We start from the raw sequence: 12,222 nt of genomic DNA, 5'->3' as shown, positions 1-12,222 counted from the left end.
ATCTAGGTTCATTTTTACGTATACAATGCGATAGTCACCCTGAAACATGGAGCCACTGGCTACCATTTTGGTGTTTCTCGTACAATAATACTGTTCATTCAAGTACAAAATATGCCCCATATGAATTAGTTTTTGGCAAACCGTGCGAAATTCCCAGTAGAATTTCTTCTAATATAGAACCATTGTATAATCCAGATAACTATAGTTTAGAGTTAAGATACAGGTTGCAAGTAGCTAATAGAGACGCAAGAGAAAATTTGTTAAAGTGTAAAGAAAACCGAAAGCTGAAGTATGATAAGAATGTTAATAAAGTAAAATACAATCCAAACGATTTATTATTAGTGAAAAATGAGACAGGAAATAAATTAGAAACTTTGTATAATGGTCCATATATTGTAATAGAAGAACAGGAACCAAATGTGAAAATTATGAAAAATGGGAAAATTGATGTTGTTCACAAAGATAGAACGAAACCTTTTGTTAGTTACGTATTAAGAAAATTTAAGTTACTTATTGTTAATTAATTAATATTATAATAAAAAAAAAAATAATTTGTATTAATTACTTTTTTTTCGTTATTTTGCCCCGGAGGTGTAGTGGTATTGTATCTTACTTAGACAGAATAAATCATAAGTTCAACCGAGACGGTCGTATTATTTCATTTACACCAGCTCCCTTCACCTCAAGACATTAGAGTTAGATAGCTCTAAACTATTTAATCTTTACAGAAAAATAATATATTTATATTATGTACTCGAGGGGTCAATCATAAGATAATGAATGTTTAGACTTAGAAGCGTTATCAGCTTTGCGGGGATTTTATATCAAAATATGTAATTTGCATTTTTTTTTAGTTTTTGTAAAATATACGAGTTTAGCTGTAAATTTTATTCAGATTACAAAAATGACAAAGATTGTAGTTTTAAAGATTTAAGCATACGTATAAGGACATAGGGACAGAGAAAGCGACTTTGTTTTATACTATGTAGTGATTGGTACAAATAATAACTTTATGTAAAATGTTTAAACTTTAAATGTATATTACTTAAATCAAATGATCGGTATTTTTTAGCAGATAGAGGTACATAAATGAAAATATATAATTCATACAAGATGGGTTTCTGAAACTGCTAAATTCAACCTCAAAACACAATTTACAATCTAACTGCATGCTTGATGCTACCCCACATAAAATTATCCTATCATAATCCAAATTACGGGCCAAAGCTTTCGAATCACGCACGATTAGGGGACATAAATTATTATCCAAGTGTTAGATAAAGTATATCGTACGCTATCTCTCGTATATACATATAAATAGCGAGTGACTTGACCATCTCACTCAGTGGACGATCAGACGCCAACATGTCGCGGGAAGAGATATCTATGCATATATTGAGAAAATTCGTTCTCGACTGCTTTTGTATTTCCGCACGTAAGTTTATTTTACAAATTTTGTAAACAAATATTTCTTATTATAACGTAAATTTGAAATATTTAAAGGTATTTTCACGCGTTTAGATATTTTATTTTAGCTATTTTAGGTGTTTTGATGAAAAAATTAAACGGGAATCAATGTTCAATGTAATCGTATGTAATGTAGGTTAATTCTTTTTCTAAAGGCCGATTTTTCAATGCTTGGATATAACTTATCCGTCCAATAAAGTATTACACGATAATGTTAAAATGTCACACTGTCACGGGCAATTAGAATACGTTTTTAAAATGGTAGTTTTATACATTATTCGACGAATAAGTTTTATCCAAGCATTGAAAAATCGGCCCTTAATCATTATAGCTTAGCTTATTCTCTAATTATGTAATCACTATTGTGAATGCAAATTGTGTCAATAAAAATTGTACAAAACATATTGATTTGCAGTTAATAATAATAAGTACTAAAGTTGTTAACAAAAGAAGGTTGATAATTTCCAAAAAAATAAATAAAAATAAAACATTAATTAAAAAATAAAATCAAGCACAAGACATGTTCGCAATGTTGGTTATTTGTTAACTGTAAAAATAGAAGTTAAAATGCCGCATTTCTCGTTCTTGTGAAAACTTTAATTTCATAATATCTAAAGGTCAATACGTATTTGTATGTATGTAAATGTTAAAACTGTATTACTCCTAGCGAACACTATACTTATTTTCGAAATAAAATAAGACCTCAGTTTAAATCAAAACACTTTATTTAATAATTAATAAATACAAATAAAGAATATTCTAAAAAATAAAATAAATTAATATTTGCAATCTTTTCAGTGATAATCCTAATATACATAACCCAGGACATCTGGATTTCGTTCGAGCGCGGTTTCTTCTGCGGCGATGAGAGCCTCATGTTCCCTTACAAGGACGATACAGTCACCACCCCTGTGCTGAGGCTGTATGGGCTAAGCCTGCCTATCTTGGCTGTAAGTATGGGATATAAATTGTAGAGAAAATATCCGAGAAATAGGATGTAGAGCAATTGCAATGAAAATCTAGAGTTCTACAAATAAATTGCAGATTGCTTTGATTGATAATGTAGAGTTGGATTCTGTGTCTCCGATAGACTTTTGTAGCATAGCTATATTATGTTTTACTGAAAGCGGATGGGAGAAAAATTGTAGAGACATACAGCAGAAACAGTTGTAGGGCGATTGCTGTGAAAATATACACATATAGAGTATAGATCCCTTGATTGATTTTTTGTGACTTACGAGTAGAAATTTGCCATGTGTGTTTTTTATATCCAAGAATTGCTTACGTTAAATAAGTTTTGATTTAGAACTCCTACATATTGTATAAAATCATTATCTATTTGTGTACAATATATTTTATTTCTTTATTAGAGATAAATATAAACTTTTGCGACATAATTTTAACCCTTATGGACGCAATCTAGTTAACATTCTAATTACAATAATTTATGTATAATATGTAATCCTAGTTACTATTTCATCGGAATCAATTACTATTTAATTTTATTTTATTCTTATCTTGAACTACAGCACTCTAGTTTAAATTCAACCACAGATTACAAAATAGTAATACTATATTTTACCCATGCTTTACATATATTAATATACCATATATTCCCCAGTTTCTCATATGCGAGTGGGTCCTGCTGCGCAAAGACGACGACACCCAGTACTGCTTCAACATCCCGATCCCGAAGTGGTTACGAGGCTTCTACTGCGTGCTGACTTGCTTCGGTTTCGGGACCTGCTTCATTGAACTTACCACGAATATTGCTAAAAATGTTATTGGAAGACCTAGGCCACATTTCTTTGATGTAAGTACTAGTATAGTGTATTTTTTGTGATGTAAGTAACATATAACTGATTTTTACTATGGTTATATCTTTCATATCGTTTGCACAATAATTCTGTACTATTAATAGATACAATTGAAATATGTTAACTGCAAATTAATTGACAGTTGTACCAATTACACTTATATAATAAATCATGACTGAAACTTTTATCACACTACGCTAGAAGTAACAACCTTGAGTACAATTAAATAAGTAACAAATAATTTTTTTAACTCTATATAGATTAGACAAATTGATTATTAAATATAGGTTAGTTATAAGTTAAAAGTAAGATAAGTTAAAAATAACTTTATCTTATTACATTTAATATTTTTTTTTATTTATAAAAAATTTAAAAGCTTTATCAACGACAGATATAAGCGATATCATATTCGAGCACTTCGTATATCTTATGAAAGCAAATACAAATGCTTATTTATGCTAATAATGTAAATCTTATATATAAAATTCTCGTGTCACAATGTTAGTCTGCATACTCCTCCGAAACGGGTGGACCGATTCTCATGAAATTTTCTGTGCATATCGGGTAAGTCTGAGAATCGGCCAACATCTATTTTTCATATGTACCACGGGCGAAGGCGGGGCGGACCGCTAGTATTAATTTAATATTAAACACGTTAAGAATTCTTTTTATTTCATACAATAATAAACAACTTTATCCCACGGTTTTACCCGCATTTCTCTGCTCCTACTAATCTTAGGACTTAGCGTGATGAGCCTATAATACCTTTCCTAGATTTTCTAGATAAATAGTGGACAGTGAAATAATTCTTCAAATCGGACCCATGGTTCCTGAGTTAAGCACGTTCAAGCAAACAAACAAACTCGTATAATATTGGTATAGATAATAATAATTGTAAATAAAGTGCAAGAAATGAGATACGATTAGTCAGGAAACAGTAGTGCAGCTCATATAGATTACACTCAAGGATTTATATAAAATCATTGATAACATACGACACTAGTTAATAAGTCTGGTTACTAAGTCTAGTTTTAAAGATGTGAAATAATTTTATTTATTGGTTAAATATAATATACATATTACGTATCTACTATCTACACGATTAACAAAAATTTACAAATTTATGTAGATGCATTTTATAAAATACTAGCTTTTCGCCCGCGGCTTCGCCTGCTTTGTCTAAAACATAATAAATTATATACTAAAACCTTCCTCTTGAATCACTCTATCTATTAATAAAAACCGCATCAAAATCCGTCTCGTAGTTTTAAAGATTTAAGCATACATAGGGATATAGGGACAGAGAAAGCTACTTTGATTTAATACTATGTAGTGATGATTTAGTATCAATACGCTGGCGTGACATTAAACATAATTTATAGTCTTATAAGGGATGGTATTATTTGATGAAGGTTTAGAGAGTAAATAAATTCTTGGATTGAAGCTCGTATAGGATGCATTATTAATATGTCTAGAGATTTTTATTATTAAAACTATATTAGAGCTAGAAATAATATTTGTACCTTTTTCCCCAGTTATGTCGTCCCTCCATCAACTGCAGCGACCCCGCCTGGCAGCACCGCTACATAGAGGCGAATCAATTCGAGTGCACGGGCACCCGCACGGAGAAGTTTAGCGACATGCACTTGTCCTTTTTGAGCGGACACTCTGCCTGGTCGGCGTTTACCATGGTTTACTTGGCTGTAAGTAGCGTTTAGTTACTATTATGTATTCTGACCGCCTCCTTGGTACAGTGGTTGACGCGTGAGCGTAGCACCGAGGTGTCCTGGGTTCGATTCCCGATGGAGATGAAGAAAGAAAAAACATGTCGTAAAATAGTGAGCCGAAAATCAACATCAGCCAGTAGTCATCATTCGATTTTATTGTGTGATGATCCAATCCTTTATCATACGATTATATAAATATGTAGTAAATATATTATTATCAGGAATGCCGGTTCATTTCTGAGTTTATTGAGATAAGAATATGATTGTAACTTTACATGATTATTTATATTTTATTCAATAATTGGATTATACATATATCTTAATAAGACATGCCATTATCTTTTTATCGAATTGTTGTAAATAGTTGATTGCTCTATAACTTGGGAGATTATAGCTTAAGCCCTATTATGTCAGAAATGATTAGTTAGAAGCATCAACTGATATAATTTGAAAAAACTTCAAATCAATTATCTTTTGGACCTTTCACGAATTAAGTAATTTCAAGACGTTACTTTCCTCTTGTCTAATTCAGATTATATCTATATATTCGCATTCGATTAACGTTTTTGGATGAAAGAATCCTCACAAACTTTTGCATTTGTAATATATTTATCAATTGAAGACCTTGTGATTGTAGTGTGGTATTGATTATAGGGTACCAATTTTTGCATATTATATTTAGGCCAGACGAAATTTAGCACTATTTTATAAAACCTATTCTATTCTAGCTATATCTCGAGAAACGCATGGTCTGGCGAGGCACCCGCGCCATCAGACACGTGATCCAGTTCTCAGCGGTGATGCTGAGCTGGTTCACAGCGCTGTCCAGGGTGTCCGACTATAAGCACCATTGGAGTGATGTGCTGGCTGGGTACTCCTTGGGACTCACCTTTGCTGTGGTGGTGGTAAGATTTTTTGTTATGTAAAGGAAATGGTAATCGTAGGAAATTCATAAATTTAAATTTCGTAAAAGTTGCGTTTCAAAATAGTTAATTCATTAGTAGTAATTTATAGCAGTATAAGCAGCTCTATATTTGACATTTCACTTTTAAGTGTTTAGAAAAATTGGTTTGTTAATTGTTATTTAATTTGCAAATACAGCTGAGTAATCTAGAATCTCTGAGAGATAAATCTGAGTTCAAAAATTCTACACAATTATCAGTGTCTTATACAATCCACTTATTTCTTACATTGTAGTAGTATTCTCCGTTGTAGTGACAATACTGACTTTGTATTTTCCCTTACAGTGGACCTGGGGAACAGATATCCTGCAACCAAAGAAGAAACACACTCCCGTTCCACTTCACGAGGTTTCACATCAACAGATCGAAGGACCGGCGTGAAAAGAATCATTTCTACTTAGGAATCGTATAAGTTAAACAACTGAGGGAGGAATTAAGGAGGAAGCTTATATCGTTATAAGTTTTATTTTCAATAATTTTATCAACTTAAAATGTAAATATGTAATGTTATATGTTATAATAGTTTAATGAATATTAAGGAATATTTAAAAATCGGTATTGCGCAGTGTTTCCTAAAGTACCTAATATAAATATAGTTATAGTGAAAGCCAAAACATAAATTAGCATATGAACCCGTTTTATAGGTTCTTTATAAAAGTAACTAGAGATAGAGTAAGTTTATGTAAGAATATAATGCGCCTTCGACATTGAATAGCAAATATACTTATAGTAGAAAATTAACCGTAGTAACTTAAGTATTTTTGTTATTTAGTATAATATAACTAGTTTTAGGTGTTAATTATTGTTTTACTTCATATTATAAGGATCTCAATTTAATATCGATCATAATTTGTAGCGCCTTTCAGAATAATATAGACAATTTTTAATGTTGTTTATTGCATTCAAGAAATATTTATCCTTATATCATTTGATATTATTTAATATTTGTATATTTTTCTTTACAAAAATGCATGTAATATTTTTATTGTGCAACTGTGAATCTTAAAGAAATATACTTATGTAGGATAAACAATTGTTTATTCACCTTCAAGGTTTGTGTTTTATTTTATAATTTAACTAGCTTTCCGCCCGCGGCTTCGCCCGCGTTTTCAAAGAAATCCCGTTCCCGTGGGATTTCCGGGATAAAACCTATCCTATGTCCTTTCTCGGGTATCAAAATATCTCTATACCAAATTTCATGCAAATTGTTTCAGTAGTTAAGGCGTGATTGAGTAACAGACAGACAGACAGAGTTACTTTCGCATTTATAATATTAGTATGGATTATTCAGTACAATTTTACAAATATAAAAATTAATTCAAAATTTTTATCACAATACGCATCTCACTCGTTGATGTCTTTCACGAGACGGCAATGGGTAACGTCTTACTTTATGAAAAAGATGTTTGTGACATTGATACCTTATTTTACCGAATAAGAAGAAATATATTTATATTTAAATAAAAATATTATTTAACAAACATCAGTAAAAACTACAAATCATACGACGAGACAACATTTTTTTCAAATGCAATTAGAAGTAAGCTCTACAATTACATACAGTTAATTTGAGACAGCTATTTTTTTGTCTCTCTATCAGTCAAACCATCTTCATGTTTGTAATCTCCAAAGTATCTGTATCAATTTTGTACATACTTCCACATCCAGCAAATTGACGAAAAATACATATTTTGCAATTTTTCGTAAGTACCTATATACGTAAGTATTACTACGTTTTATCGTGTTATATACAGAGGTAAAAACCCTTCACAGCATTCTACGCATAAATTCAAGCACTTAGAATCAAATCCCATTAACAAGTCGCTATTACTTCACTCATACCCACCTGTATTGCAATGACTTCGGCATTTTATACCCATTCAATTTTATACCTTATTGCATTATGATATGGAATACTTTCCAGTGAAATGGTGAAAGGTTGTTATAATCGTAGTTTACTTTCTCCAACGGCGATTTAGTTCGGAATGTCCCGATGTGGCCCGCGCCGCTTCTTCTGACAGTTTCTGCAAAGATTATGTGATTTTATTTTTATTGTAGAGTATATTTGAGGCTTTTAATGATAAGGTACTAGTGGGAAAGATTTTAAGATAGTGATCAGTAATGTTGAATGTGGTAAGGCTTGCAAGAAGGGAAAAGTTTTAACAAAATTGGTACAATTTAGATTTACAATTAGGGTTTCATTTATAAGTAACACATATTTCCGAGTCACAGTAACTCGAATTTGGTATAACTTTATTTAACACTTTATTTGTATACAATTTAAACTCACTAAAACTCTATCTGTTTTATAACAAAACTTTAAAATCATTTTTTAATTTCGTTGCGGTTCCTATTAAAAGCCTCTCAGAGTAACCTTGCAAATTACTCAAAGCAAACCACCTGTTAGTATATTCTTTGGTATTCGACGCAAGACTGGCCGAAAAACAATCGCGGGCGGGCAGTGTTCGACCGGCCCCCGCGAGCGGCGCGCGTACCGTGTGCCAGCAACAAGCGTCGAAATAAAAAGTATTTGAAATGTCATTTCTAAAATTCGAATTTCAAAAGTGACGTTTACATTTTTTTATTACACAGTGGCAGTGTCAGTGACGTGGTTTTTAATGCTTATGTGATTTATAGCGGTAACTCAACAAGGAGGTTTTATAAAAAGGCTTTTTTTAGATTGCGATCTAATTAGAATCTTAAACAGAGGTTAATAAGCCGCAACTGTAATACTTCAAACGTTAAAAGCATATACGTTTATTAAAGTTTTGTTTGTATATTTAAATTTAAAATAACTTAGAATGTTTTAAATAATTTATAAGCCCGCATGGAATTAAAGTTATCACAACTCCTAATAAGTAAATTTTAAGTATATCCGCCAAGTGTAACCTTCGGTTTTATGTCGAAAATTTTATTTGCATTTTGCTAATACAAGTTCAGGATGAACAAACGGATATTGTTTAATGAATATTTAACTAAATCGTTATGATATAAACCTTCACATTTTATTTAAATAATATTATAGTTATGATGAAATAAAAATTAAAATAGACGTAAAGTTAAATAGAAATTTGTTCAGTCAACTATAGAAGAAGACGTCATAACTTCGAAGCACAAGCGAATATATGTTTAATTTTTACCGTTTATCAAATAATTTTTCGTGCTTTCTATATATTTTAGCAAATATTCACTGCAAGAAAAATCTAAATAATCATAATTATACAATGAACACAACATAAACATGAATAAATGCTAAATTTAAATCGCTAGCAATGTAGCTCTCCAAATGTAGAGTTTGAGATTTATGCTCTTATATAGCGCAATTATTAATACATATTTATTAAACAAATACAACAAACCAGATATTTGTATTCCCCACAATTCCTATATTGACTCTATGTTTGCATTAGTCATTAATTAAACTGTTCTGCTCTATCTATGCCCTAGTATTTCCGTGTATCGTGTTTCAATTAGCGTGAACATTATCTAGATTCCCTTTGTAATGTTTCATATTATAAATATAAAATACTAAATATATTGAAATTTATATTCGCATAAAATTCACCAGTGTAAATAAATGCGAAAGTCTGTGCGTCTGTTACGTTTTCAAGTTTAAGTGGAACGGATTTACAAGAATTGTTTGTTATATTAGAACTTATAATGGGGAAACAAATCCTTTAAAATAAATTTTAAATAAGGTGAAATAAGGGATGAAATGTGTAGAATTACAATGTGAATGGAGAACTTTCATATTAATTTGTGTTCGTATTTTTTATTTTTAGTTAATTACCACTATTAAATTATGTATAGCTTTAAAAGCTTAAAGCGTTTTAGATATCACAACACCAATTTGCATGAAATTTGGAACAGAAATAGTTGAAAGGCGTCAAACATACGCTTTTTCTTCAAAATTCAACACGGACTAGAACTTTCATCCCCTAATACCAAGAAGTCAAATATCTCAAACGATCATTATCCGCTAGGGAAATCGTAGGGACTCTACTAATGTATAATAAATATTACACAGATTATGTATCCCCGTCCGACTAGGGCCCTTCCGGCCTCCTCCCTTCAAGCGACAGCGCATGCCGAGGTTCGAGATTCCCGTGGCGGGGGGACGCCCTTGCGCATGTCGCTACCAGGGTGAACCTTCAGTTCACCCACGCGTCCGCGTTAAGATGTAGAAGCCCTTCTGGCTAACATCCAGAGACATCACAAAAAAACAGTTTATATCATAGGTACTTTCATCTGTATTTAAAACCGTAGGACGTAGCCAGTAATATTACACAGATTATATAAAAAGATATAGGCACACAAATGTATGAATGGTTTCATTCAGATTGAGTAAAAGTAATTCAGCCCACTCATGACCGCTGCTGACCAAAGCCACCTCCTACACCGTTATTTGCATTATGTGAAGGTGTACGGATAATAAAAATGAAATCCATTGGTATTTACGTAATATGGTCAAGTGGTATAGCTTATTGTCATAATGGATGTAGAATTAGCAAGCATTATGAAAATTTTAGGGATTTTGTGTATAAAATCACATCTTAATTCGTCGAAAAAATACACATAGACAAAACATTCATATTAAAAGCTTTTGAATGCTATTAAAGTAAAAGTGAAATATACCCATAAATAAATAAATAAATAAATAAATAAATAAATAAATAAATATTATAGGACATTATTAAACATAAACATTCATAAATGATACCGAGCATAATTCCATTTTAAGAAATTAATATAAAAGTATAAAAGTTTACGAAATTTTTATTTTTAAACTTTTTTATTTCATTTATACAAATTAAAGTATACATTAGCTAGAAGAAATATCACAAAAATGTCACGCATACATGCGAAATCACTTTCCAAGTTTATTTAGTGCTCTTTAAATATTATCACTTTCGTAGCTCGAGAAACTAATGTAGAGATAGTAGATAATAGACAGCAAACGGAGAAAAATGTAATTTGGAAGTAGGTATATTTATTTCTTTAAAATATAAAAAAGGCTGTGTTAAATAATCTCAACAAATGATACAAAATAAGTACAGATTTTAAATTATCTATTTGAAATTTATTACAACAAAACTAAGTACAATCGGGTAAAAAATTGCGTATGTTACTTTTTCACTTTATTGGGGTGTACACCACCCTGTAATTAATTATGTTACTTCAACGTGATAGACAAACGAACACTTTCACAAAATAATTATTGGATCGGGAACCCTTACCTTTATTTATAGGTGAGGGTTATATTTTCTTATAACTAAATATTCGTTTATTAATTAATAATTACTGTAAAATTGGGTAAATAATTTACAGAATTACTCATAAATATTATAAAAACTTGTGCGTAGAAACATTAGAAATAAACATTGTGGGAAACATCGAACAGAGAGTCGTATTGCTATTATATCATTGAAATAAAATAAAAATTGAATATCGTGACACAAATTCGACCGGTTCATCATTTTATTTGTGATTTTATTCACAATGATGTCACCCAAGAATGCCGTTTAGTTTTATTACTTTTGTGATTGGTCTGATGAAAATATCGTCAATGATAAATACGCCTAAACTGTTATTTTCTACCTATATTGATCGTTAAATGTTGTGCAAGGAACCATATAAGTAAGTGGCTAAATCATAATCCATACTAATATTATAAATGCGAAAGTAACTCTGTCTGTCTGTCTGTTACTCAATCACGCCTAAACTACTGAACCAATTTGCATGAAATTTGGTATGAAGATATTTTGATACCCGAGAAAGGAGAAGAGATTTTATCCCGGGAAAATGACGCAATCCCGGAAATCCCATGGGAACGGGAACTATGCGGGTTTTTCTTTGACTGCGCGGGCGAAGCCGCGGGCGGAAATCTAGTTAACAATAAACCTACTTACATAATTGAAAGCTGAAAGTGACTAATTTTTACATAAAAATGTGAATCTGTTTAGATTTCGGCTGTTACAATCTGTTGTACTTTTAATGTAGAGAAAATAAACACTAGGCTAGCCTAGAGAAAACAATGTTGGAATAATGGAAAATTAACATTAAAATTGTACAATTCTTCTGGCCTAACGCATTGGACTCGGATAAAAAGTGAACAATCTTTCTTTAGTATGTACGTTATATTTTCGGAAGATTACTTTTGCATAATTTTTAAAGAACCAAAAATAATTCAAAGATAAGTTCAAAATTATAAATATTTTAATTGATGATCGTTTAATATATAACTAAATT

General features: G+C 31.0%; 2 protein-coding genes across 10 annotated transcripts in view; both read left to right on the top strand.

Annotated features, from left to right (window-relative positions):
- Positions 1-1,350: 1,350 nt before the first annotated feature.
- LOC149901968 (putative phosphatidate phosphatase) lies at positions 1,351-7,024 on the top strand. Its single transcript, XM_090110889.1, has 6 exons — positions 1,351-1,435; positions 2,266-2,417; positions 3,089-3,280; positions 4,820-4,987; positions 5,740-5,916; positions 6,259-7,024. The coding sequence occupies exons 1-6, from the start codon at positions 1,366-1,368 to the stop codon at positions 6,352-6,354; spliced, it is 855 nt and encodes a 284-aa protein (XP_089967015.1). The 5' UTR covers positions 1,351-1,365; the 3' UTR covers positions 6,355-7,024.
- Positions 7,025-8,375: 1,351 nt separating this feature from the next.
- The window catches only part of Hil (peptidase hillarin), a 50,982-nt gene continuing 47,135 nt past the window's right edge, over positions 8,376-12,222 (top strand). For 3 of the 9 annotated variants that reach the window (XM_090111296.1, XM_090111295.1, XM_090111294.1), the window contains exon 1: positions 8,434-8,572. The gene's annotated coding sequence lies outside the window, so the exon portion shown is untranslated. Of the gene's footprint in view, positions 8,629-8,657; positions 8,683-12,222 lie in introns of those variants that run through there. The other 6 variants (XM_090111291.1, XM_090111289.1, XM_090111293.1 and 3 more) reach the window with 5 other exon arrangements.

Source organism: Colias eurytheme, chromosome 16 (genome assembly GCF_061535395.1).
Source record: "Colias eurytheme isolate Ceu_HAF_F1 chromosome 16, ilColEury1 Martin Lab GWU primary, whole genome shotgun sequence".
NCBI classification, from domain to species: Eukaryota; Metazoa; Arthropoda; class Insecta; order Lepidoptera; family Pieridae; genus Colias; species Colias eurytheme.
This window is presented reverse-complemented; position numbering and strand designations above follow the sequence as displayed.

Coding starts and splice junctions, on each gene's coding strand:
- LOC149901968 (XM_090110889.1), top strand. CDS start 1,366: ATGTCGCGGGAAGAGATATCTATGCATATATTGAGAAAATTCGTTCTC. Junction 2,418..3,088: donor TAAGCCTGCCTATCTTGGCT/GTAAGTATGGGA, acceptor TATATTCCCCAG/TTTCTCATATGCGAGTGGGT. Junction 5,917..6,258: donor TCACCTTTGCTGTGGTGGTG/GTAAGATTTTTT, acceptor TTTCCCTTACAG/TGGACCTGGGGAACAGATAT.